Consider the following 26,419-nt stretch of genomic DNA (forward strand, 5'->3'; position numbering starts at 1 on the left):
AATTGACTAAAGGAGACATAGGGAACAGGAAGAAAATAATATCATTGACAAAAGCTGCATGTGAAAAAAAAAAAAGGCAATTTTGTGCAATCAGGTTGGATCTCAGTCACAGTGAGGAATTCAGAGTCTGCTACACCAGAAATCCCGGAGCACAAACACACACCAGGTCACTTTGGGTCAGCCTTGTACTGATAAAACATGAGAGTACAATTTGTATTTTCCTCTGCACGTGAAGATGTCAGGCTCACCTGGACAAGCTCCCCCTCCCTGAATTCTCTCTCTCTGCCTGACCTTTGTTTAATTGGCTATCTTTTGCTCTGTGATTACAGATGCCAAGTGTGGCCTGGGACAGTCTAGACTGTCCATAGCTACAGCCTTTCTGTAATGTTATAATATTATAACTGGTGCAACAGACAGGATTTTAGTGTAATGTTAAAAATATGGACACTGGAAATGTTTCAGATGTTTACTTAAGCACCAGTCCTTTCCCCATCCAAGACCAAGTGGTCACAGGGGAGACTGTTTTACAGGCACTCCAGAAGGACAGAAATGACTGTGCAACACCTGCTATCACTAAGAACCTGCTGTGGATGCTAAGAATATGCAAAATAATGTGGGTTCTTTCTTGTGCACAAAAAACTGTCAATTTTTTTTTGTTTGTTTTCAACAAATGTCATAATTAAGTGACTTATCTTTATTTTTCTGCAAGTGGGGCTGTCCTAGTTTAGCTGTTAATTAATCAGCTGTCATGATTATTCTTCAAGCCATTTCTGAACCAAAACACAGAGTGAAATGTTTGCTGCCTACTAACAAGCAACAAATTAATCTTTAATGGCAGTTTGCATCACTCCTTAAAACTAAGATATGGAACTCCTGATGCCTTTTCCTGAGGTGGAAGAGATACCACTCCCTAAATCACAAAGTTACCTGCTACTTAATTTCTCACAATGTCTTTTGAAATTCTTTAGCATATTCTGCTAAGCAAGATCTTTCATAGTTGCTGTTTCAAGATCACAAATCCATTTTAATAATCCAGGCACATATGAAACAACCTTTCTGCCCAGGGTATACAGTATTTCAGCCTTTCCAATCAGGCAACTGTTCATTAGAAAGACAAAGCACTTCCTCCACAAAGATATATATTATTTATACACATTAATGCAACTTTAACAGGCAGCAGTTTAAGTTGATGCATGGCACCAGTTGCCTTTTCACACTAATTTATTAAGGAGCAGGTAATTACTCAACATTCCACTTCCTCACAGTCTAGGGAATTGAAAAGTCAAATAAAAATGCAAAACAGAAGAAAATATTAATACAAGTACTGAATACATATACTGAGCAGCTACACCTCTCCCAGAGCTGGACTGCTTAAAGAGAGTACTGGAACAAATCTAAACCACCTTGCTGAAGGTGTAAGCCAACTGTTAGATGTGAGAAATGGCCCTGGGGCTGCACTCTTCCAGGGATGCCCTTTGAGCCTTCTCTGCCATCCTCCTGAAGTGCCTGGGTGCTGCTCAGAGCCAGAAACAAAGTGCCTGAGCTGGCAGAGCAGATGCCCAGCGATGGGCTCTCCAGAACACCTGGCTGTAAGAAAACACTGCCCTACAGCTGTCCTTGAGCAGGATGGAGCATCAGGGGACATCCTCCACTGACACACCAAGCCTTCCTGCAACGTGTAAGAGCTGCTTGCCAAGGGACACAACAGCTTTGACAATTCCAGGGACTGTGTTTGCCAGGACAGATGGCTGAACAGTGTGGAAGATGCTGGAGCACAGCTAAGTCTGGAGTGGGCAAAGCCCACAGATTTACATGACTATGAGCCAACTGGAAGCGGGTTACCTGCATGACGCAGAGCACAGCAGAGCTTACAGAGCTGTCAGGGCTCAAACATGTCAGGGAGGCTGGGGGAAGGAAGGAGGCAAGTCCATGTGCCCAGGAACCTGGGAGCACAGGAACACCTGTGTGCAGAGCTGGGTCAGCGAGCATGAACAACTCCCAGAGCTTTCATCTGGAATAATGGCACACTGCCTGTGAATGCCACACCACTCCTGGAAGGGCTGGAGAAGCCAAAGGGCAATGGTGGTGCAGGTGCAGGAGGTGACTGCTCAGCCCAGATGAGCTGATGGGAGACTGGCAGGATCCCAGTGGGTAATGAGAGCCACACAGAGCAGGGGACACCCAGCCCTCTGCTCCTGCTGGGACAGCAAGAGCCCGGGGACCTGGCCTGGGCAACCACTCAGCCTGTCCTTCCACTCACACACACATCTCCAGAAGGAAAAAAAAACCCAAAATGCTCAAACTGTGATGGCCTCCATTTCACTTTGCTGCCTGGCATTGCACTGTAAGGCAATGCCACAGAAAGGAGGTTTTAGACTCCAGTGTATCTGTTCCTGCACTCCTGGGACACTGACATTATTCTCTTAGAGAAACGCCAGGAGCAAAATAAGACAAGAAGGACAAGGACAGCATCTCATGACAGACTGTTACTCAGGGTAAAGTCTCAGCACTGAGCAGCTGCAATTAGAGCTGGTTTTAGCCACGGGCTCAGTCCCATTCCTCTCCTCACTTCTCAGCATTTCCTCTGCTCTAAGAAGTCTAACTGTCTCTGTAAAAGCTAGCTATTTTTGTCCATGCTGATCAAATACCTAAGACAAACTTCTAAAGGAAGGAATCTCATTTCAAATGTAAAGCTGGATAAAAAATACTTGTTCTAAGGTTGGCCAAACAAATCTATCAAAATGGTGAGGAGGCAGCACATGAAACTCTTCCAGCAAGCCTGTATGTTGAGAAAGCTAATTTTTAACTGTTTGATTAACAGTTGTATTTTTACTTGAGGTTTTGAGAATGATCTTAACTCTGTAAAAATGCCCAACTGAAGACATATGCCAGGGGTGGAAGTGCTCCTCTGAAAGCCTCTCACCCACAGCTGTTGGATGCTGTTTGTTTTCTTCAGACACCACTGACAGCAACATCTTGTTTTAACATGCTGATGATTTCTACTGTATAATTCAGAAGGACACACATAATTATATCCTTTGGAAGGACATAACCTACAGCCTTTCCATGCCTGTGCAGCAGTGATGGACAAATCAGGAATAGATCATTTGAAATACAATTTCTTCCTCAAGGAGAAGGTTTGTAACCTAATTATGACATTCCTTTGTCAGCATTTCTGACAGATTTGCAGACAACTACCCCACTGAATAATGTTCAACTCAGCAAACTGCTTCTGAGTTGCAGTTCTTTCAAATCAGCATTTTAAAAACAGGGAGGAAAAAACCCCCACTTGCATTTCTTACAGTCAGGTAAAGTGTCACAGCAACATGATATTCTACTGAATTTAAATGAGCCTAAGCAGCAAAAGGAGAATAAGTCTAAGCTCTCTGCAGACTCAGCCACAGGTTTGGCATTCAAGGATACCACGGTTGAACTTTATACCTCTGCTGTTCTGACCTAAACAGGACACAGCCCAAAACCCTGCCACCATGCCAGATTTCTGTTTCACATAAAACAAAAAATGAATCTGCTGTAAAACACAAAGCCTAGAGAATTAACTCAGCCTCTGCCCTGTCCCCACGAAAACCAAACAAAAACCCAAAATGGTGAAAACTTTTTGAATTAGAAGCTGATGCAAATAATTTATCACAGTCCTTTTAGTATCCACAGCCCTCACAGTAAGGACCAGCCGTGCTGGGTTGCTACAGCAAGGTCTGCAGCTTGCCCAGTTTGGGGCTTGGCACATTCTCTGGTCCCCCAAGAGCCCTTGAGCAGCACAAAGTCACCACTGCCTGGACCAGCCTGCACTACTGACATAAATACAGTTTCCAGTGACCCCTGAGTCACTTCAGCCATCATTCTTATCTGCTCCTCTGGCAAAACCACTGCCAGCCAAATCTCCTTGCTGCATGAATTATGAGCCTCAAACAGAAATGAGCTCTTTCCCAGCAGCTTTCACTCATTTCTCTCCCAACAAAGAGTTCTGGCCAAGCTCTGGTTCACTGACTGCACAGGAATCAAACAATATTATCCTGGGGCAAGTGGAAAACATGTTCCTCCTGAAACTTTCTTTTTACTCACTGACACTGAATTTGACCCCTGCATTTAGCACAAAGCCTTTTCCTTGCATGTCTGCAAGGTTTCAAGCTATCTGGGCTTTGCTTTTAAATACTGTCTTTGAAATCCTGAGGCTTGTGCCAAACAGGAACCCTCCATCCCCTGGGTGGGGATGCAGATTTTCTACCATCACTTTTCAAATGTGCAGATGGACCCTGACTTCTGGAGCTAAAACTGGAGTAAGTATGACACTGGTGAGATGGAGTTACTTTCCTCCTGCTGAAAGCATTTGAACAGCTTTTCAGACAGAGAATATTTTCAAGCCTTGGTATTACAACCAAGCCAACAAATAAAATTGGGAAGTTGTTCTCTTCTTCCTTAGCCCTCTAGACATATTCCTCTACCATAATTCCTGTGAGTTTGAACACTTGTCTTCCACATGCCCAGGGTGTTTTCTGAATATCCTCCCACTGCTACCAAGAGCCTGTGGCTTTTTAGAAAGAAAACACCCAGCTGTAGCAATTGCTCTGCCTGCCTTTCACCCAGAGATTCCAGGTGGCATTTACTGCTCAACATAACTTGATGTCAAACTTTTAAGTTTTATATAGCCTTTAGAAAAACTGGCTTTGGCAATTATCACTTCATAAGGGGCAGTGGGAGTTTGAAGACTAAAATACAGAAGTAATAAAATTGCAGCTTCCCACGCTACACAGGGAAATAAATTCTTAGTAGAAAAGATATAAGCTAGATGGGAGCCAAGGAAAAACAAATTAATTGTCTATTTAGCACAGCTTTTATTGTTATAGTTTCCTTTTAAGCCTAGTTTTATGCTGCAATCTAACAGTTCTTGACTGCATACCCAGTGATCAAAGCCCCCCATAAAACTCATCAATCCCATCAGCAGGGAGCACAACCCATCAATTTTTTGTGTGTATTTAGACAGGCAAACTCCAAGTGTGGCTTGAGAAGGGGTTTTACCCAAATCAAGTTCCCCAAGCCATGCTAAACATTAAATGCCAAACAGGAATTTGCTGTTAGAGACAATGCAAAGCATTAGCACAGTAACACAGTAGCAACAGTCTGCTTTGGAAAAACGAAACCAGAAACAACCAAAACAACCAACTGGGACTACAATGGTGTGGAAACCCCTCGGGGGAGGCTGTTGATGATCACACTCACAGCAGAAGTGGCTACATATGAGACAAGTATAAAACAATTCCCACAAGCTCAATTCAATGTTCAGGTGTCCTTTAGGAAGGGAGGCTCTTCACAGAAGAGAATAATGAAATTCTGGCTTCACTTGACCTTGGCTATCACCAAGGCTATCAAGATGCTTCCCTGCTGATAAAACCCAGGGCACACTGACACTTCCTTCTCCAGAACCCTGCAGATCAGTTTGATGTGAATCCACCTCAACCCCTGAACTCTTCTGTTACCACCTCCTCAAGCAGAGTTTTATTTTTGGGAGGAGCTCTCCCATCCCAGCCACTTGCTGAGGCTGTTTGCAGCAGCCAGCTTGGGGCAGAGCTCAGGCTGCAGCTGCAGGACTGCAGTGGTGCTTCAGAGAGCACGAGCCAGGAAGGGCTGGCAGAACCCAGGGATTCATCAGTGGGAGCTCTGACAAGTGTAAGAGCTGAGATTATCCTGGAATTAGCTTCCTGTAACTTGAAAGACTGGTTAAACAAGGTATCCATTAAATGCTGATATCAAATATACTCTGAGGACACAGATTACTCAAAAGTACTATGCACTTTTTTTAAACCAGAAAAAAAAAAAAAAAAAAGTCCTCAATTTCTCCAGCCAAAATTAAATTGTAGTAAGGTAATTTCTCAGGCTCAGCAGTGCTCCAGAATTTAGATCTTGAGGATGGTGATATAAATTGGTGTTGGAATAGCATGCCATTTTTTTCCCATAGCATTTTTCCTGAAATGCTACCTCAATATCACTTGGCATACTTTCAATCACTGCTCTAAAAATTAAGTGCCTTGTTCTCGTTTACGTTTCCAGCACGAGAAAGCCTTGATGTAATGTATGAGCAGGAATTAACTATTTATTCACTTCAAGTTGTCAAATGCAAAGGACACAAGGACCTACTGGCACTTTCTGACCATTCCTCCTCATCCATCAGGTCCCTACAACTTCACAGATCTGTCAAGCAGCCATGCTACAGAGGGGCTGCAGTAAATCAGAACGAGCCCTTGTGCCTACACAAGCACTAATTATCTTGCTTTTCCTCCCTTTTAGCATCAGCATGTCAGTGAAGTTTCTCACTGTTATGAAAGCAGTGGATGAAATGCACTCATTGTGGGATTTCATGCAAGATTAAAAATACAGATATTAATCTTTCAAAAGATTTGAAAAATAAGTCTCAGCAGCACAAGCTTCTGCTTTTAAAGCACCTTAATTATTTAGGCAAAACACATCAGGGGCTGCAGCATCCAGCACCAGCCAAAAGAGCTCTGCAGCTACAACTGCCCAAAGATGGAGAACAGGAGCTGTGATCAGTGCACATCTGGAGACTCTTCCCAGGCCCCCTCACCTGAGCAGCAGGTGGCTTTCCACAAAGAAACACCACTTTCAATGAGATCATCAGGTGACCCAGAGGTCAAGTCAGCTTCAGCCAGTTAAATATTTAAGTGCAATCACAGCATCACTTTTGTGGAAGAAAAGATGGACACTACCACCCACTTAGCTTTTGGTGCCCAGCTGAACTGGAAAAGTGCATCTCAACAGAGAGTTATGTCAGAGGGGACCCAGGGGCTCTCAGGTGAAGTGTTTGGGATGGCTCTGCCTCACTGGCACAGATGTGGAGCTACTGAAAGTGAAGCACCTTATTCTTATGAATGCTAATAAGGATCCAGGTAATTTTCCATGTAGCTCTTCTTAATTAACGTGCAGGCTCATGACACCAGACCATGGTATCTGTACCACCCCTGCAGAATTCCTGGAGGGCCATGTATGCCATCCTCCTCCTTGCCAGACACACTGGGAAGATCATGGCTTAACTGGGAACTGCCTCTGCAGGAATGACAGCTGCCAAGACCCCTCTCCCCAGCCTGGCAGCCTGAGCAAGGCTTCTCCCAAGCTCCAGGGACAGCTGTGCCTCTGTTCCAGCACTGCTGGGGTCTCACCAGTGCCTGCTGAGGCCACTGCTCTTCTCTAGCAAGAACTGCCACAGCTTTGCTACTCCTCTGTACCTTATTTCAGGCTACATTCACACCCAGAATGTTTGCTCCTGCTGGTTCAGCAATTTTTCAACCCCACCCTGAGCAGCCCATTCCTGTGGCCACTCTGGAAGAGCCACACATGCCCTGGACACACAACTGCCCCTCAGCAGCTCAGAGACACCTCTGCCTCCCCACACTTTGGACATTGTCCCCTATCCTCAAAAGCCTTCAGGAAGCAGAGAGCAGCTTTGCTGTTGGCAAGTGCCCTGCAGTGCAGGGCAATGTGTATTCTATTTGCCATCTGCTAGAGGTGGGGCACTTATCTTCTGTTCATTGGGCAGTTTTCCTTATCTCTTCCATAAACCAATCCTCCCTCCAGGAGATCTCTGCTGTTCATGGGCCATTAATTATTAATTATCTTCTGTTCATGGGCCAGTGAGTGTCCCTGCAGGGCTGATCAAACTCCATCATCCCTCTGGGAGATGCTCTGCCCAGGGGAGGAGCCAAGCATTCCTACCTGGACACAATCTGAGATTCTGGGACAGCAGAGCAGCTTCTCCACTGGATTTCCCAGAGGAACAGCAGCTGCCTTTTCCACTGGATCTTCAGAGGAAGACTCCACCCTTTTCTACAGGATCCCTGCTCCAGCAGAACCACACCTGACACTCCAGGAGGGCTGCAGCCACAATTCCAACGGGACTGCTACCAACACCCTGACCTACAGCGTGTCAGGGTGTGTTCTGACTCTGTCAGTGCTGGTTTGATTTACTGCATTGTTTATTTTATTTTTTTATTTTCTTCCCTAGTAAAGAACTGTTATTCCTGGGGAAAAAAAAAAAAAAAAAGGAGCAAGAATAAGAGAAATGAAAGCCCCTTAATTTCAGATTTATAACAATTTGGAGGGAGGGGCTTTACATTTTCCATTTCAGGGGAGGCTCCTGCCTCCCTCAGCACACACCTGTCTTTCCAAACCGAGACAGCAAGGTACCAGGAAATTCCCAATTTCAGAGGATCACAGCAAACATCCCATTCCCCCTGGCTACCCTGGCAGAACTGTGGGAACTCCACAGCCTGGATCCACAGCACTGGCACCCCTGGGCTGCTCTTAGCCAAGAGCTGCACTTCACTACTCCCTGCTGTAATCCTTACAAGGCTCAGGGAAGTTTTGGAAGCCCAACCACAGAACTTCTGCAAGCTGCTACTACCCTCAGCACTGTCCTGAAGTATTAAGGAATAAAACCCATCCAGAGGTCTGCTTGCTGATATGAGTGCTGAGTGATCATTAAAAAAATAAAACTTTTTTAAAAAAAAAGAGCAATTAATTTTAATCTTCTAAGCTCCAAGATTAAATTTCCTATTTTAGCCTTAGTGTCAATTATGAGTGTGAACAGCCCCATTCACTTCCAAAACCATCCCAAGTCCTGTGCACACTTAGTGTAAACAAAGGCAATGACAAATGGGGTCAGTGTTATTCTGCAGCACTGAACTTCAAGAAGTCCAAACCTTGAAATCCTTTAGGAACTTAGAAAGTGGCTGACTAATCCTATAACCACAAAGACAAGTTATCTCAATGCTATTCTTTTTTCAGTAACTGAATTACAAACCAAGCTAAAAGGTCAGCCTGTCTGGACAAGCAAGCAAAAAAAAAAAAAAAGAAGAAAAAAAGCAAAAAAGCACCATTTGCTTTTAAAAAGCACTTGCTTGCCAGAGGTTTGATTAAATAAAAACAGCAGTTTTTTTTTTTTCCTTCTCTAGGTGATTTTGATTTAATTTTCTTAAGTAAGAGTACAAAAATACCTCTGAACATGCTAAAATAAATCATGTCATTAGGCCATGAGGATCTGGCTAGCTGCACAACTCAGCTATAAAGTACAGAGCTGACCAATGTGAGCTTTTTCTCCTTTTTTTTTAACAAGAGCAATCTGTCAGAAAATGCTGATTCCTTTAAATCAAACAAAAATTTTTTACACATCTGAAAAGTTTAACACACTCTTCTAGGAAGGGCACATATGTCCATAAAGGAGCTCCCTGACAATTCCAGGTACCCTTCACCCCTCTCTCCCTGCTCCTAAGGGCCCTACTTGCTGAAGGATTAACAATTAATTTCTTCATTCAGGATCACTTATCCTGAAGAAAGCAGAAGAACTGAAGAAGTAAGAATACCTGAACTCAGAGTGATTAATTCATACAACATTTCTCAGTGTGAAACACAAATGTAACTGAAGTGGTAACCAATTAATTAACACTAAATCAGTACTTGAATACAGCCTTTATTAATGATGTGGAGTAAGAAGCATCATTAACATATCTGAAGACTTCACACACTCAAATCTGCAAGGCAGATTTTTTAAGCCTTTTCACTTTTAAGTGAAGGCTTAAAACACACAGTTCCAATTTCAAAGGCTTCAGACTACATCATCCATGGCAAGCAGCCATCATAGCTTTAAATACCTTGGGCCTATTTATCTTAAGAGTATTAAACTTTATTCAACAAACATTGTGGAGTCTTAGTCTCTCTCCCAGTTTAGTTCCAGCTCCAGGAGAGCTGCTGAAAGGGGTTTGCTTTCAGGAAGACTCCACATTGTCTACCCAAAAGTGAGGCTTATTACAAAACCCTGGTCCAGTGCTGCTCTGCCTCCCCTGTTTCACTCAGGCAAAGGAGGAAACTGCTGCAACTGGAAGGCAAAGAAGACAGGAAGGAGAATTAAAAGCTTTCTGAGGAAAAACTGAACTACAGAGATTTCCAGGGCATTCTGGAAAAATAAATTGCTCCATGTCCATGCAGTTGTCTTTAAAACCAGGGGCATGTGTTTAAGAGGCAAATATTTTTTGGGACGGTCCCCAAGTGAACCATCTCCACAAAATGTCTTGAATTAACCTGCACAATTCACTGTGAAAAGTTTCCCCAGTTGTTCACTATTACTTGGGTATCCATTTATAACAATCCTGCATGATGGCAGGACACAACACAAGGAAGAATTAAACACTTCATTCCTGAATAATATTCCTTTCAGACTGTATCAGTCTATGTGTATTAAGCTGCTCTTTCTCCTTCTTCCTGAAGGTGAAATCTTTGATTATGAATTCTAAAATGGTTTGGGTGGGAAGGGACCTTAAAGCTCATCCAGTGCCACCCCTGCCATGACAGGGACACTTTTCACTGTCCCAGGGTGCTCCAAGCCCTGTCCAGCCTGGCCTTGGACACTTCCAGGGATCCAGGGGCAGCCCCAGCTGCTGTGGGCACCCTGTGCCAGGCCTGCCCATCCTGCCAGGGAAGGGTTCCCTCCCAGTATCTGATCCAAGAGCCCCAAGGTTACACACACACACACCAGAGTGTGGCAGTAAGCAATGCCTCGATGCTCCTGCAGGTTTGAAAGTGACACAAGAGAGGCTGCACAAGGTGAAATGCACCAGGTCCAGCAGTCAGAGCTGAGGTGACTTTGCTCTCATCACTTCAGGCACTGGTCCAGGTGAGACCCTGCCCCCTGGAAAGTGTTCACAGAGGCATGATGGAGGCTTCATCCCCTGACTTTTCCAGATGGTCCAGACTCCATCCCTAAAGGCAACCCAGAGCAGCTATAACAGACTCTCCCTGCAAAGAGCCTGCAAAAGGAGCCCTTTTTGGTACAGAGGAGAAAAACCTGGACAAGCTTGTCTTTTTAAGCTACATTACCCTTTGCAAACATTTGCACTGACAGATGAGCTGGAAGAAGATTTCAGAAGCATTTCAAACAGATCTTGTTTCAGCAGCAGTGTTCTTTCTTTAAGGGAGATGCCGTGCCAAGAACACATCCAGCCCTGAAAACAGATCTCAAGGCACAACAAGGCTCAAACAGGCTTTCTAAAGAATTCAGTGTGGTCAGAGAGCATTTTTGCAGCATCACACCTTCAGCTAGCAATTCCTCTCCCCTTTCTCCCAAAGCAGAAATTCAGGTTGCAGCCTGACCTTAACCATGCAGCAGCAGTGGATCAAACCCAATAACCACAGACCCAGGATGAAATTCTTTTAGTTACTTAGCTCATCTGCAAAACTTTCAGTCAATGTCTTAGCAGATTAAATCTACAGCAGGCAAGGGGCCTCCAAGATAGTCCAGGATGTTGAATTTACAAGTCTGAGTACTCTGATATGAAGACAATTTCAGGTTACATTATTTCAGTCTCCATTAAGGGCCATGACCTAAGCAACAAACTACAGCAACTCATGTTACTTCCCACTCACTGCAGGTTTCATCTAAAAGCCTCATGGCACAGAAGGCCTGCTATATACAAAAATATAGCAAAAAATGAAAATTTGACAGCAAGTTGTGGCAGTAAGTGCTTGGCAATCAATGTCAGTTTGCACCAAAGTGAAAGCAGGTGGTGAGCAATGACCCTGTTACCAAATGGGAGAGAGCAGGAATCTATTCTCTTCCCCAGCAGAGACAAGAGTCATGTCTCTCAAGTACCTTTTTCAATTTTAAATATTACTAACAAAATTTTAAAAGAAATGTGGTACATTCTTCTTTTGTTGTTGTTGTTATGAAGGGAATTTGGAAAGGTTTATCAAACCTATGTACACAGAGCTCTCTGTGAGTCACAGTGGTGGTTTGACACAGCCACAAATCCAATGAGGTTTGCAGGGAGGTTCAGAGTGTCTTCCTCATGCAAATGTTACAGAACATTCAAGACTACTTTAACAATAAAAGAGAGAAGCAAGCTGCTCCTGGGCTTATTTTTAAAAAGATTGTTTGACTACAAGGTGGCAGAATGAACCATTTGTCCTTAATAAAGATGTCACAAGTTAAAAGTATCTGCTGGGAAGAACATACTAAATATGCTGGAAAGGTAATGCTTAAAAGAGAAATAAACAATTAACAGAGCTTTAAAAATTCTTGGCAGATGGCTGAAGAGGAAAAAAAAAGGAAATCCATTCAAGGAATGTCAGTGATATGAATCAAGACAGGTGACATTTAAAAGCAATGAATAAAACATCAGGAAAACCTGTCTCTTTTTATAAATCATACTTCACAGTGCAACTGCATCTAAGCAAGACACTTCAAGATCCTTCTCAATAAGGAGGAGATACCATGGGGGAACAATTCAGATTTGAAAGTTAATAATTGTCTATCCTGGACTGCCTCCTGTTGTCAGAAAAGCAGTCCTTTTATTCCAGTTTGCTTCCCTCCCTCCAAAAAAAAAAAAAAAAAAAAAAAAAAAAAAGGTAGCCTTAATGCTCTCCCACAGAAAGAAATCTTTATTTTAGATCCAGCACTGCAGAAACAAGTACCTCAAGTTTTCTTGCTTCCCAAGCAGGACCCTGCCCTGGTTCCACAGTGCCCAGACAGAGATATCAATCAGCCATCCCAGATCTGGCTTTATCTCTCAAACTGATAAATGCCCCAGCAAATAAGTTCACTTTATGTTCAAAGTAAGACTGTTGGAAGAAGTCAGTGCCTGAGAAGTAATTTTTATTCCAGTCAGCACTGGGAAAAAGGAGAGTTCATGATAGATGAAGGGAAGAGACACTTGGACAGAGAAGTCCCTGAAGATTCACACAAAGTGTTTTGGTTTAGTCTTCAAAAAATGTTATTGAAAAATGCTCTACTTTAACCAAACTTTTTTATTCTTCTACACAAAACTGTATGTATTCAGATGAATTTTTTGAACAATCAATTTTCATTCATAACACAAGGGTCAGAGAAACTTGCTCTCTCAGACAATAAAGAATATAATCCAAGTTTAATAATAATTCAATAGAAGTCACAAGATTATTTGATTTTCAGTGATGCTGTTTAAATGACCTACAAATGTGCACACTCAAACACAGCTTTTTTTGCTGCTGTCCATGCAGACAGACTTTCTGGTGTCTCAGTAACCAACTCAAATTACTCACTTGAGTAATTTGTCTGGGAGAAAGGAGAAACAGAAAGATTAGTGCAGAGGCCTGCATCTGACACCTTTACCAAGCTGCTTAAAAGGCAGAAGTAAGAATATGATAAACCTAAGTGGATCACAACAAAGTCAGGAAACACTGTAAAATGATAAATTAAAAAGTCACAGACCAGCAGCTTTCCCATATAATGCAAGTATTCCTAGCATCTGCCTTAACCCTGCATCCTCAGCATGCCTTCTTCCTACTGCTAGCAAAGACCCAAAGACCAATTCCAACAAAATAAGAGCCAATTATTCAGTCTGCCATCATTTTCAAAGCTGGCAACTGCACAGAAAATACTCTCAAGTTTTTAATCGATTGAACTTTTAAAAGGACAAAAGGTAGTAAAGCTATAAAGCATCAATATTAGATTGCTAACAAATGCTATCCAAATGGATGTTCAGAGAAACCAAAGCTGTTGGATGTTCCAGGTACTGGCAGACAACGAGCTGTTCACAAGACAAATGACACCTTCAGAGACAGACTGCAATAAATTAGAGACTCTGGTCATTGTAAAGCAGCGTGTGTTTACTGTTATTGATAAGCAATAAATCACCTGCCCTCCAACAGTTCCTCCCCATAAATCACCTGCAGTGAAAGAAACAGATGGTTCCAGTGTGCAGCCATTCCCCAGCAGAGCTGGGAGAGGCACTGGGCTGTGCTGAGCCACAGCCACGTTCCTGCAGTCATTGCACAGGGGCAGGGGAGCAGCAGCAGCTGCAAATCCCTGCACCAGGGACTGTGGCTGGGTGGTGCCAGGCTGAGCAGCACCTGGTGCTCCAGAGGGCATCCTCACTGCACCTCCCTGGCCTGGATTCCAGCCCACTGCCATCCCTCGTGCAATCCTGCCCGCCTGGACCACACCTGACACTCACAGGCAGACCCTGATCTGCAGGCTGCTGTCTACCCTAAAATATAGAATGAAATACATATAAAAAATATGCCATGGTCCTAGTGCTCTAGCAGCCCTGCTCTGAAAGAATTCAGCTTTCAATTTCTTGCTATCACACCCGTACCTAACTTGTCTAAGCAGATTCACATTCCCATTTTCACTGCAAACAAACAGCCTCTAGTTCAAGATGAGGACACCATCAGACCAACACACTTCCCTTTTTTGCTGGTAAAGATACTAGAAGTGGGTTTACTTATTTATTTATTTATTTAAAAAAACTGTTTCCAATGTAGCATTTTGAACTACTAAGTAAAAGCACAGAAATGAGGATGTGAATAATACCAGAATATCCCAGGTGAGATCACCATAATCAATCACTGTCTCCAGTAAACAGAAAATTTTATTTTTCTTTATGACTTCAAGAAAAATAATTATACCTTCACTCAGAGAAGAGGAAGGTTTGCTTTTATCTACATTATAGTTGTAAAAAAAGAAAAATCTAAGCAGTAGCTGTTAAAGCCCTGGCCAGAAGCTGCTTATGGACAGAGAAAATATCAGTTTCCCATCAAATAATTATAAATGGACATATAATTACTCAGCTATTTGAAGGAGACTGCAGTTGTGATACCAACTCCTGCAATTTAAGATCTCCAAGAGAGGCAAATATACTTTTAGAAATTGGACCTAATTAAATTTTAAGAGTTTCCTTGATGCTTTGCTTCAACCACTTGTCAGACCACTGGCTTGGTGAGCCAGCATCCAACTCCTGCAGCTTCCACCTCCAAGGAGCCCTGGGCAGCACTCAGGGTAAGCAAACAGAACCAGAGGCCGTGGTAAGTGGTGCACAGACACTTGTGAAATGAAGATGTCTCATTTCAACACTGGTCTATTTCAAGGAGCAAATTTCACAGAGAAGTCACACATGGACAGCAAATTGTGGCCTGAGACTTTGGAAGCAGCAGGTGAAACAGCTGGGAAGGGATCAATAGGAGAGGAAGAGCTGGGTGTGATCCCACAGCTCCTGCAATCACTGAATCTCCCTCTCTGACAGTCAGGTTGTGCAGACCACAACTGCTGCTTGTATCTGGGGGCTCTGCCTGTGCAGCCCTGGAAGAAGTGGCAGCTGATGAGCTCTTGCATTCTTCCTCCCAATTAGAGGCAATTAACACCTCCTGCTCATCCTTCTTAATTTCACCCTGGAAAAATCGCCTAAGCCACAGCTCAGTTGCTTGCAGGACAGCCCTCCCCAGCAGCAGAGAAACAGATGCCACTGTGCACGGAGAAGTGATGCAGGCTGCTCTGGAATGCAGGGAAATCACAGCAATCTTTCCTGTCCAAAGAAATTCCCATCAGCAGCCAGCGAGACACTGCTCAGAGGGAGCTAAAGGGATGAGCCAGCCCAGAGAATGGCACTCCCAGCACGGACACAGAGCTGGAACAAACACAGGTTCACTCCCAGCAGGCTGCAGGGTGGTGGCACTATGACCAAAGGCCACGGCAACTGTCACCTTCCACAGAAATCTGACAAAGTGGCCATGTCTGCTGCTTCCACTTCTGCAAAGCATGACATCCCCCAGGGTATATTGTGGTATTTTCTGGGTCCCCAGGATGAAGGAGAATTGAAAAACTGACTCCATGTTCTTAGAAGGCTAATTTTATATTCTATTCTATTCTATTCTATTCTATTCTATTCTATCCTATCCTATCCTATCCCTATTCCATTCTATAATGCTATACTAAACTATACCAAGGAATAGAGAAAGGATATTTACAGAAGGCTCAACAAGAATGATAATGAAAAACTCGTGACTCTTCCAGAGTCCCAACACAGCTGGCTGTGATTGGTCATTAAGTAAAAACCATTCACCTGCTGGATAAACAATCTCCAAACCACATTCCAAAGCAGCCAAACACAGGAGAAGCAATCAGATAATTACTGTTTTCATTTTTCTCTGAGGCTTCTCAGCTTCCCAGGGGAAATCCTGGCAAAGGGAATTTTCAGAAAATATGACAGTGACAATATATGTTAGGTTTTTTTTCTTAAGGACAGAAGCTGTGCTCCAAAAGTGTTTCTGCTTCAATGAGAGGACCTGTGAATGCAGATCCTCTCCATTAAGCCAAGGAGAGAGAAGGAGGGACCCATTTCAGGGCTGTTGATAATTGCAGGAATGGGAACAGGTCTGACTCACCAAGACCTTGCAGATGCAAGCAAACCAGGGTTTTCCCAAAAGAAGCAGCACTCTTCTTAGGAAAGAGACATAAACCTTGATTCTGTTATCTTCCTTCCCAGCAGGATGGAGACTGCCAGTGCAGAAAAGCAGGAGTTCCAGGAGGGGAATGGCACTGCCTCCCTTCAAGAGCCCAGCTCCCTCCTGCTGCTCTGCAGGGCAGCCCAGAGAGCAGCTGCAGACCCAGGAAAGTGTCTGCACCAGTTCAGCTCTCAACAGGCACCTCACAAGGCAAGGAATGGTTGGCAGATCCACAGGTGCTGGAATCAAAGAAAGCCTTGGAGCAAACAGCTCCAATTCCATCAAGACTTGATGTCCTGCAGTACTCCTGCCCTAATCTCTGACAGAGGTTCATGCCCTCCTTGACTTCACATCCAAAACAAGCCCCCAGGATAGCAAAAACTCACTGATAAATGAAAAGAATAGGACTCAGAATTACAGCAAAACCTAAGCTCACCACTACAGGTATTTTAAAAAACCCCAAGCCACATCATGATGGCAAAGTGTGAGACTGACTGGGGCCCAGCTGCCACTGATTTTTGCCTGTGGAACCACACTCATGAAATAAAATTGAAAAGGTTTCAGTGTTGTCAAAGCTCCCATAAGCCAGGAGTGGCTGGCACCTGCTAATTTGCTAACAAAACAGGCTTTCAATAAAAGGATTACTGATGTAATACCAAACATTCATGACTGGCTGATCCACAAATATGTGCTACAATGGGTTTGGCAACACTGAGAGCCTTTCAAGCAGGGCCAGAATAAAACCAAGTGATTCTACTTTAACCACAAGTGATATTAGAATACTGATGTGCTCAAAGCAGTTAAAAGGCTTTTAAAATAGGGATAAGTAAAGGATTTGTTGTGTCTAAGGGCAGGAAACACTACACAGCTAATTTTCCTGTGTGTTACAGTACAACTGAAAGATTAAAGTGAAAAAATGTAGGACATTGTCTAAACAAATCTTCTAGCATTATTAAGACTGTGCAACAGCATGTGACTAATGTTCACTGGCAAAATGAAATGCAACTACAAAAATTCTGAGATCTGATTATGGCAATTAGGAATTATCCATACAATGCAGCCTGCCTATTATCAGCCTACCCCTGCAGCAATCTCTGCTAGACTTTGTTATGTTCTTCCTAAAAGCAAGAATTTTTGCCCATAATTAGTATTTTTCTCCCCATGTTAAATAAATCATCATGTTGCTGAAAATCCTGTTCACAGTCAAACAGGGCTTAAAAGATCCTTGTTCAAACATGAGAGGGGATAAACATTAACAGCATCAGGCACTGACTAATCATTTAATAACAACTTCCACCTCAGAAATCCAAGGCTGGAAGCACTTTTCTGGAAATACTCTGGATTAATGCCATCTCTGACCACCACCAGAACATCACAGTTAGGAGGAATTGGAGTTCATCACCTTTCAGAAGAGGATCTCTGGGTTTTCAGCTCTGCAGTGGATGGGGTTGACTCAATCTCACCCTCATCTGATGTGACATTGCCATTGTGATATAAATAGTGTCTTATTTGCCTGCTTCAGAACAACAATGTTAGTCAAGAAAAGGTCAAATGGTTTTGCCATAGGCAAAAAAAAGAGTAAAAATCTTTTGTAATTTAATATTGCCTTTTTTTTTGTTTGTTTTGTTTTGGAAGACAGGAGACTCCAGGTGCTACTCACACAGGAGGGAGAGGAATACAGAAAAGGAGAGAAGGCATATTTATCTAGTCTGCAGCAGCAGAAAGCAATAATATTTCAATCATTTCTTAAGGCCCAGAGGAACAAAGATTTACCTGGCATCTCACTGATCTCATCTCTACTTGGAATGCTGCAAACTGTAGAAAAAGGCTGCTCAAACCTGCCTACTTTGGCAATGCAGAAATTATAGCTGCAGGCAGGTCTAGGACAGAGGTACTGGATACAACTGATTAATGCCTTTTTTCCTTATTTTACAGTGCTTATTACATTGATGCCTTCAATTAATAAATCATTAATAAACATGACTTTTAGCCATAGATAGTCATCAAATCAATCGATTTTTAGCCAAATGGGGAAAATACAAAATACATCATTTTAAGTCTTTGCGTTGTACAATGTGAGTTGTACTAACCCTCAGATAAGGGCAATAAAAACACCCACGTTATTTATTAAAGCTGCTTTCAAGCAGTTTTCTCATCCTCCAGGAAAAAAGAAAAGCATATAAATTCCAAAATTCATATGCAAGGCAGGCTGGTACATTTATACACAACTGAAGTAGAGAAACACAGAGAGCTGGGAAGTGAAATTTCTACAAATTCCTTCCCAAAGGTGACCCAAAGGCCAATTTATTGCTCACTTTTATTGCTTCCAGCACAGTGGGAATCTCTGCACATGGCAGCACTGCAGTCCTAATGGAAATCAGTAAACAGGGTCACACATATCACAGGAGTTGCTTTCCATGTTCTAAAAATATTTGTGGGTCCTGCTTGCTGGAAAGGCAGCGACCTTTGCTTGTGCTGCCTGTGCTGGCTGGGTGTTCCCTGCACCTCCAGCTCCCAGGGGAGGGCATCCCACTCACAGGAAATACACTGCTAAACTTGTTAGCAACCAAACGAGAAAGTAAAATAATTACAGCAAATTTCCCCCTGGGCCATCCCCTGCAGACTACAGAAGACTCTGAAGATCCTCCCAAGCTGCCCCTGTCTCCAGGGAAATGCCACTCATTAAAAACCAATTGTTTATCATTCAATTAAGGTCCAGCATGAGGTGAATGAGATAAATGAAGTATCTGACTTGGAATAGTGTGCTGGGCCCAGGCCCTGTGAGACACAGGCAGCTTGAGGGTTATTTTTGCACAAAACACATTTGTGCAGTGGCTTTATGCCTTGAGACCAAAGATAACAAAGATAAGAGTGCAGAGGGAGGGAGGGAGGCAGGAGGTCCCCTCAGCCATTCTTTGCAGCCTGAACAAGAAAATAAGAAAAGCAGGAGCAAAGACAACAAAATAACAGCAGTAAATCTATACAATCTACAGAAAGAGAAAGAAAAGCTCCAGCTGTTATTCCAGCCTTGAAGGGAGGCATCTCCTCGAGTTGTGAAGAGCAGAGGGAATTTGCTTTGCACAATTTGGGGAGTGAATATCACCAGCTACTGCCAGAGTGACAGCCTGAACCACAGGCAGGCACTGAAAGGGCACAGAGAGCAAAGAGTGCTCACAGGGAAAGATCCCTGCAGAAAAATGAGGAGGGAACAATGCCCAGGGTCTTCTGGCTTTTTGAAATCATACATGAAATTTTACATCCTCACACACACACACACACACATTTAAATCAAATTTATGAATAATAGGTCTTTCTTTGAACTTCTGAAAAGTTCCTGAAACTTCTGAGCACATCAGCCTTAGGAAGGAAGAATGAAAATAAGGATTTGAAAAGAGAAATTAAGACAAGCTTGATGTTTGTATAATAGAACAAAATCCAGTGCCAAAGCTTGAGAAAAACAAGGACATTTAATAGTTCTAACACTGTTCTTTGTCAAACACTAGACACTGAGGATTTGCATTTTCCAACTGCCATCTGGAATTATTTTTTTAAATTTTAAATGCATAATGTGGAAGTAAAGCAAGACAGCTTATACCTTCATGTCCTCAGGCTTTTTGGTTCCTTTGTTTGCTTTTAAACAAGGAACGTTTACAGATAATGACTGGCTGTGATTACTGAGAAACACATAAAGAAAACGAGTTTTTCAAAATGCCCCATCCAAATGCATTAGCAATTAGAACCTCCTCAAGTTTCCATTAGTCTGTCAAAACAAGAAATAATCTCATGGCAGCTGACTAAAATTCTTAAAGATTGTCACACTGATTGAATTTCAAAGTATAGACTTACAAATTCGTAGTCTCCATCCTGTGGTACTTTCCAATCAGATGAATTTTTTGTCTGGCCAGAAACATTCTTCCCAAAGCTATTGATTTGATTCTCCTTCTCCTTCTGTTCAAAATATTCCAGGAATGATGGTCTGGCTGGCTGCATTGTTTCATCCCTCCCTGGAAATATTAAAAATGAGAAAAAAAAATAGTTGTTTTGAAAAATACAATTTTGGTTATACAGCCCTACATCATACCCAGAAGTGATTTTATTTTTTTAGCACACACTAAATCACACAGTACTGCTAAAGTACTTGCTAAAAGACTATTTTTCAGCAGCTTTTCCATCATAAAGCTGAGGGCAGAGAGAGAAAAGTGGAGAAGGAGAGCTGAAAGCCCAGCACAGAAGTGATTACAGGGCTGGAGGCCTTGGCCTTTAGACCTGCAATCCATCCCTGCCAGCACTCTCCAGGTAACCAACTCCATGCCCTGAATGCCACAAGTGAACAGCTGCTGGCCAGACAGGCTGGGCTCCTCCATCCCAGCCAGGATGCACTGCAAGAGAAGCAAGCTTCAAAAATAAACAGTGCTGTTTTACAAGAAACTCCCCTTGACATTTGTGAACAGGACAAGAATGAGGCTTTGAAACACCACAAACACCTTATAAATACCACAAAATTTGCCTTGGGTAGAAGTGGTCAAGTTTTCTATATTGTTTGGGTAGAAAGGCTTATTTAGCTTTCAAAATTTGGGGTTTTTTTCTTTTTATAAATAGTCAGTAGATGTTCAAGTTTACTGCCCTAGTTTCCTTTTTGTAAATTAGCTCTTCTGAACCAACTTTCTTAGTGGAAGAAAGGTTTAGACTTGGACTCAAACAAGCCAGATTTACAGATTAACCATTCCATTTTAGACTGTAATTAAGAAACTTGGGGTAATAAGAAATGGGAGGGCAGCTTCATTTCTAGGGTGATGACAGCACAATGAGGAAGGATGTGATGAAATGTGAGAGGGTGGAAATGCTAATTCCCAACACAGACAGCAACAAAAAAGCCAAAACAGGAAGAAAACATGAAATTTGACTTCACAGCAAGCCAAGGTTACCAGGCTTCCAGCACCTCCAAGGGAAGATTTCTGCATTAGTGCAACCAGCCCAGCCCCAGATGCTGCCCAGGCTGTGCACACTAAAACTGGGCTGTCCTGAGTTTCAGCACAGCTAATTCCTTAAGTGTCCCAGTCCAAACTAAGAGGCAGGCTTGCACAGCAAACATTCTTTAAGAGGGCTGCAGGCACAGCTAAAGCTGCTCACAGCTCAGTGCCACTGCCCTGCTCCTGGGGATGAAATCACCCAAAGCTGTGAGCAGCAAGCACTGGAACCCACTAAATGGCTCTGTTCTGTAACACAAAGTTCTCCAGAATAACTTACTCATACTTGAAACATATGTTTTAGGTGATGCAGAAACCCTGATTTTCAGAAAGCAGGATCAGGACTGGAGTTAGCAGAAAATGGCATCAGAACAGCCTAAAGTCTGGAGTGCAGAAATAAGTTCAGTGCTGAATGCCATACGTTTGAAATAAATATAATCTGTCAGGCAGGCAACCAACCAAGAGTTCAGAGCTTCAAACAGGCACACAGGGGATGTCCTGTGATGGGTTGGCAAGGTCTGTGTAATGCAGAGACTCTCCCACAAGAGTCTGTACAGAAGGCAGGCTGTCACAAAGCAGCCCTCTCTGAGGACATGCAGCAGCGCTTTCCTCTTGAAAAAATATTAGCTGCTCTGGAAACTCATTAAGATTTAATCACAGAATATTATTCTTGCATATAAAATTGCCACCCAGTGATCCAGAACTTCCCTGGCAGACTCTGCCTGAACCTCAGAGAAGTGGATGAAATCCTTGGTCAGCTACAAGATACTCTAGGAAATTATTTGTCTGCAGACATGTTAAATACGGAACAAATTTCTACAAAGTATGAGAAATCTTGGCAGGATATTTGGGTTGTGATACTGAGAGAAGTGTGGTTCTGCACAGCCCTAAATGTCATGATGCATTTTGAAAAAGCCCTGCATCTTTCTGCTTCTCCAGGGCCAGCTAAAAGCTCAAGCATGAACTGAAGTGCTGATACTTTTGCACCATGACTACTGGAGCAAAGACAAATTATTATACCCCTGGCAGTAGTTCCCCTTTTTTAAAAAACAAAACGAAAAAACTCATCATACATAATTAGATGAAGAAAGACACCTTCAGACCAGCAGCGTGAAGGTCAGGCAGAGAACACGTCTGCAAAGTGGAGAACAGCTTTGCTGTTGGGAATAATTACTGAAATACAATCACAATCCAATTACTGCTGAGTGATAAAACATTTATTTAGAATGAAGTAAACACACCCCTTGTACCCTCCTGCAGCTCAGCCTGCTTGAAGCAGGAGGTAAGTTATTATGGACAATCATGGCAATGTTTAACACCAACTAATTTTGCAGAAAGAGAGGAATTCATAACTAGTCAGGCTAATCTATACACAGCTCACTGACAGCCAGCCTGGGTCTCAGTAATTCAGACTTCCTAGGGGGAGAAAAAGAGAAAATCTAAATCATGTATGTAATCTGTTTTGAAGATTACTGTTTGGAGCAGAAGAGACTGTGAAAGCAAATGTTTCACTCCAGTGACATTGGCTTATTCAGTTCTTGTCTATTTACTTTCTCAAAAACTTTTCACTCAAAACAGAGCTTAATTCAGAGTGCCAGTTAAAATAACCATGCTCATTTCCTCACATCTTGTGTTTTACCAAGAACTGCAGCACTGGGCAGAAGAGATCTGCAGATCCCACCTCTGCAGTGTGCCAGGTCCCACTGGAGGGCATCCCTTCCCTCCAGCATGCCAACTGCACCACACAGCTCAGGGCTGTCAGTGACAAAAGGAAGAGCAGGGAAAATTATGGACCTACAGAAGATTTTCCTGCTGCCCTTGATGTCCCTGGCCATAGTTAATTCTATCAGGGTTTCAGCTTTCCTAACCTGATCCCTGGCTGCTCAGACAGTTCTGTGAATTTCTCCCAGGCTACCTGTCCTTGCTTTTACCCTCTGTAGGCTTCCTTTTTGTGGCTGAGTTTCTCCAGGAGATCTTTGTTCATGCATGCAGTCCTCATGGCATTTTTGCCTGACTTCCCCACTGTCAGGATGCATTGCTCCTGAGCTTGAGGAAGTTAGCCTTGGATATGAACCAGCTTTTTGGGCCCCTTTTCCCTCCACAACTTAATCTCATGATACTCCACCAAGCTTATTCCTGAAGAGGCCAAAATCTGCTCTCCTGAAGTGCAGGGCAATGAACTTTCTGTGTGATCTCCTTACTGTCCCAGTGAGAGGATGAGGGGAAATGAGCTGCTGCAGGGGTAACTTGGCTGGGCTGAACAAAAGGAAGGAAGCTTCACAGCAAGGATGGTTGTGCAACAAAATGGGACTGGAGTGACTTTGCAAAGCCTGGAGCAACCAGATCTGACTTTGAACTTGTCCCATTCCAGGGAGAGCTGCACACAAGGAATCAGCCTGAGAAGCACCAAAGCTCCCTGCCCACCCAAGTGCTTCTGTGGCACATGCTCTTCACACCCACCATCAGACACCTCTCACCTGCAGCCACCTTAGGTCTTGCAAACACAAGCAACATTTAATCACCAATTTAAATACATTTAGTCACCAATTTAAGTACATTTAGTCATCAATTTTAGTACATTTCCACGCATCAACACATAACACTGCATCTCAGTGCTGCTTTGTTTTTAACTGATACGAAGCAGAGATTCCTAACTGACAAAAAAATGGGGAGAAAAAAATAGATGGCAATATAAAAGGAGAAACAGCTGTGATGCAGATCTAAGATATCTGAAATTTTAGTTGCTGCTATGATCTCTGTAGGGGTGTGGACGCAGCAAAGATGGACAGAAACACTCCTGAAGACAGAAAGACATTGCACCAAATCAATTATCATCCCAGCACAACTGAACTTCTTTTCGTCAATCTTAGCACTTAGCAGCAGAGTCATCTTTCCAAAGATGACCTGCTATTAATTCAACACAAGAGTCACACCACTATATCTTTAAAATTTTGATAACAGGCAGCCAAAGACCAAAAATCGATCCCTGCTATTTGCAGAAGCAGATGCTGCTGAAAGATGACACCGCACCAAATGTGTCTGTGCCAAAAAGCATTTAACTTCCTAATTTTATAGGGTTAGGCTAAAATATGAACATTTGACAGAAAATGAGATCACAACTGTGGTGGGGAAGAGCCTTTTATGAGAAGGTCACCCCGTGGTGACAAGAAAGGCTTCACTGTTGCATCTATTTTGGAATCTAAAGAGTTGATTATAAGGATGAGCCATGAGAGCTCCCTGGAGCCATTAAAGGTCTATCATTTAGATATGCAGTCATCTTTTAGGAGCTATATTAATTACACAAATGGAACACCACAGCTCTGCTGGGGCTGGTCCAACTGACTGCAGAATTGCAGGTTCAGACTGGCTGTGCAGAGCAGGGAGGGCTGCTCAGAGCTCAGCCTGAATTTTGTGAAGAGCAGAAGCCCTCCATAGAAAGCTCACAGGTGAGGGCTGGTTTTAAAGTCATGCTTAAAAAGTATAAAAACATTAGTACAGTTGTGTCTGAGAACAGAAAAAGGTGTGAAACTAGTGGGTCCAAAGGGAGAGAATGCTCTAAGTTGTGCACAACAAATACCCCTGTAACCTTCAATTTTTGTGTTGTCCTTCAGCACTGGAAAGCAATGTCCAACTGCACGTGGCAGCGTGCAGGCTGGGACAGTCCCTCTCCAAGCACAAACAGCCCAAACACAAGTGACAGGTAGAGGCAGGGCTCTGCAAGAAGCCAGCACTTGGATCCTCTCCTCTGCCAGGCTACAGCAAGGGCAACTTGTAAGGAAAAAACTGAACAACAGTCCACTCCTTTCCAAAACTGTCACCTGTCTGAATAGTTGAGGGAATGGAATAGGTCAGTCTTAGGGGCTGACTGCAGCATACAAACCACCTCACATGAAACAGAAGATGACAAAGAAGGTGTGGAGAGCCTCCAAGTCATTTGCATTTCCATATGATGCTGCAGAGAAAGCAGAATGATAAAGAAGAAACTGCCCAGTCAATCAAACCAGCAAGAGATTTACTTTTTATACCCAGCAGTAAAGAATATCCATGAAACCAGATCATTTGCTATCACCTTACCCCAGAAATCAAAAGATTCATTTTGTTGATTTTGCCAAATTAGCTCTCACAATTGAAAGTTTTCAGAAGCTTATGAGCTTCAAAGGATGCTTTCAAAAAGAAAGGGAGATTTACAAAGGCCTTCTATCTATCTGAACAGCTTGCTGAGCACTGAAACTAAAATTTCTGCTTTTCTCTGAAATTATTCTTCTCTACTCAAACTTGACATCAGAAGAATTCTTGTTTTTATTATTCTTTCCTCTTGAAAGGGATTGCTAAGGTCTACCTGGGGTGAATATTCTGGAGTTACAAAGCTTGTCATGAGAGGGAGAGTAAGAGAACCTCAGGAACACATTTTGTGTGCACTTTACTCAAGGCAGTTTATACAATTAATACTCAAATACCTCTTCTTGAAGTCACAATGATTAGATTTCCTCCCTGTACCACAAAAATTGGAGCTGGAGTTATGGCTGGGCACAGCCAGGAGATAATGCTACAAATTAATTTACAATGAAGCTGACATAAATCAGCAACAATTAATTGATCAACTACTACATTAATGATTTCCAACTAAGACATGATCCTTGGTATAAGTATGTGCATTTGTCAAAAATTCAGAGGCTGCAACCTCTGCTAAGCCTTAGTCCTCACTAGTCTCAGTAAGCTGCTGCTTTATATTCAATTATGTAACTTCAAGACTGAAAATACATATTTAGGATGCACAAAAAAAGTGCCTGATGGTCATGTGTAAGCAACACTTCATTAATATTAAATTTCAAATGGAACTGCAGTTTTCTTTGCTTTGGGCTATTTTTTAGAGATCACAGATGAACTTTAGCAGCTGGACAGCATAATTTATACAGTCTGAAGAGGACTGAATCATTTTAAGCAGCAGAGCAGAGAGATGTCAAATTATTCAACCAGAGCAGAAATTGCTCCATCGTTAATAAGTTCATCCCATGGCAAGAGGAGCTGAAATTCCCTCACATTAAAAGCAGAACACGTAACACTTTTTATCTCTTTATGAGGACAAGTCTCCCCATAATTATGGCCTATCTCAAATTAAATCAAACCAAAACACTCCCAACAGGTCCTGCTATTAATAAGAAACTCCTAAATGAATA

The 26,419-nt window shown here is 42.7% G+C and overlaps 1 protein-coding gene across 1 annotated transcript in view; it reads right to left on the reverse strand.

The window, feature by feature from the left end:
* The window catches only part of STK4 (serine/threonine kinase 4), a 46,814-nt gene that overhangs the window by 3,461 nt on the left and 16,934 nt on the right, over positions 1–26,419 (reverse strand). Inside the window, exon 10 of the mRNA XM_050982091.1 lies at positions 20,122–20,279. Within this exon, the coding sequence (XP_050838048.1) occupies positions 20,122–20,279 (158 nt within the window). The remainder of the gene's footprint in view (positions 1–20,121; positions 20,280–26,419) is intronic.

Source organism: Serinus canaria, chromosome 20, assembly GCF_022539315.1.
Source record: "Serinus canaria isolate serCan28SL12 chromosome 20, serCan2020, whole genome shotgun sequence".
In the NCBI taxonomy this organism is placed as follows: domain Eukaryota; kingdom Metazoa; phylum Chordata; class Aves; order Passeriformes; family Fringillidae; genus Serinus; species Serinus canaria.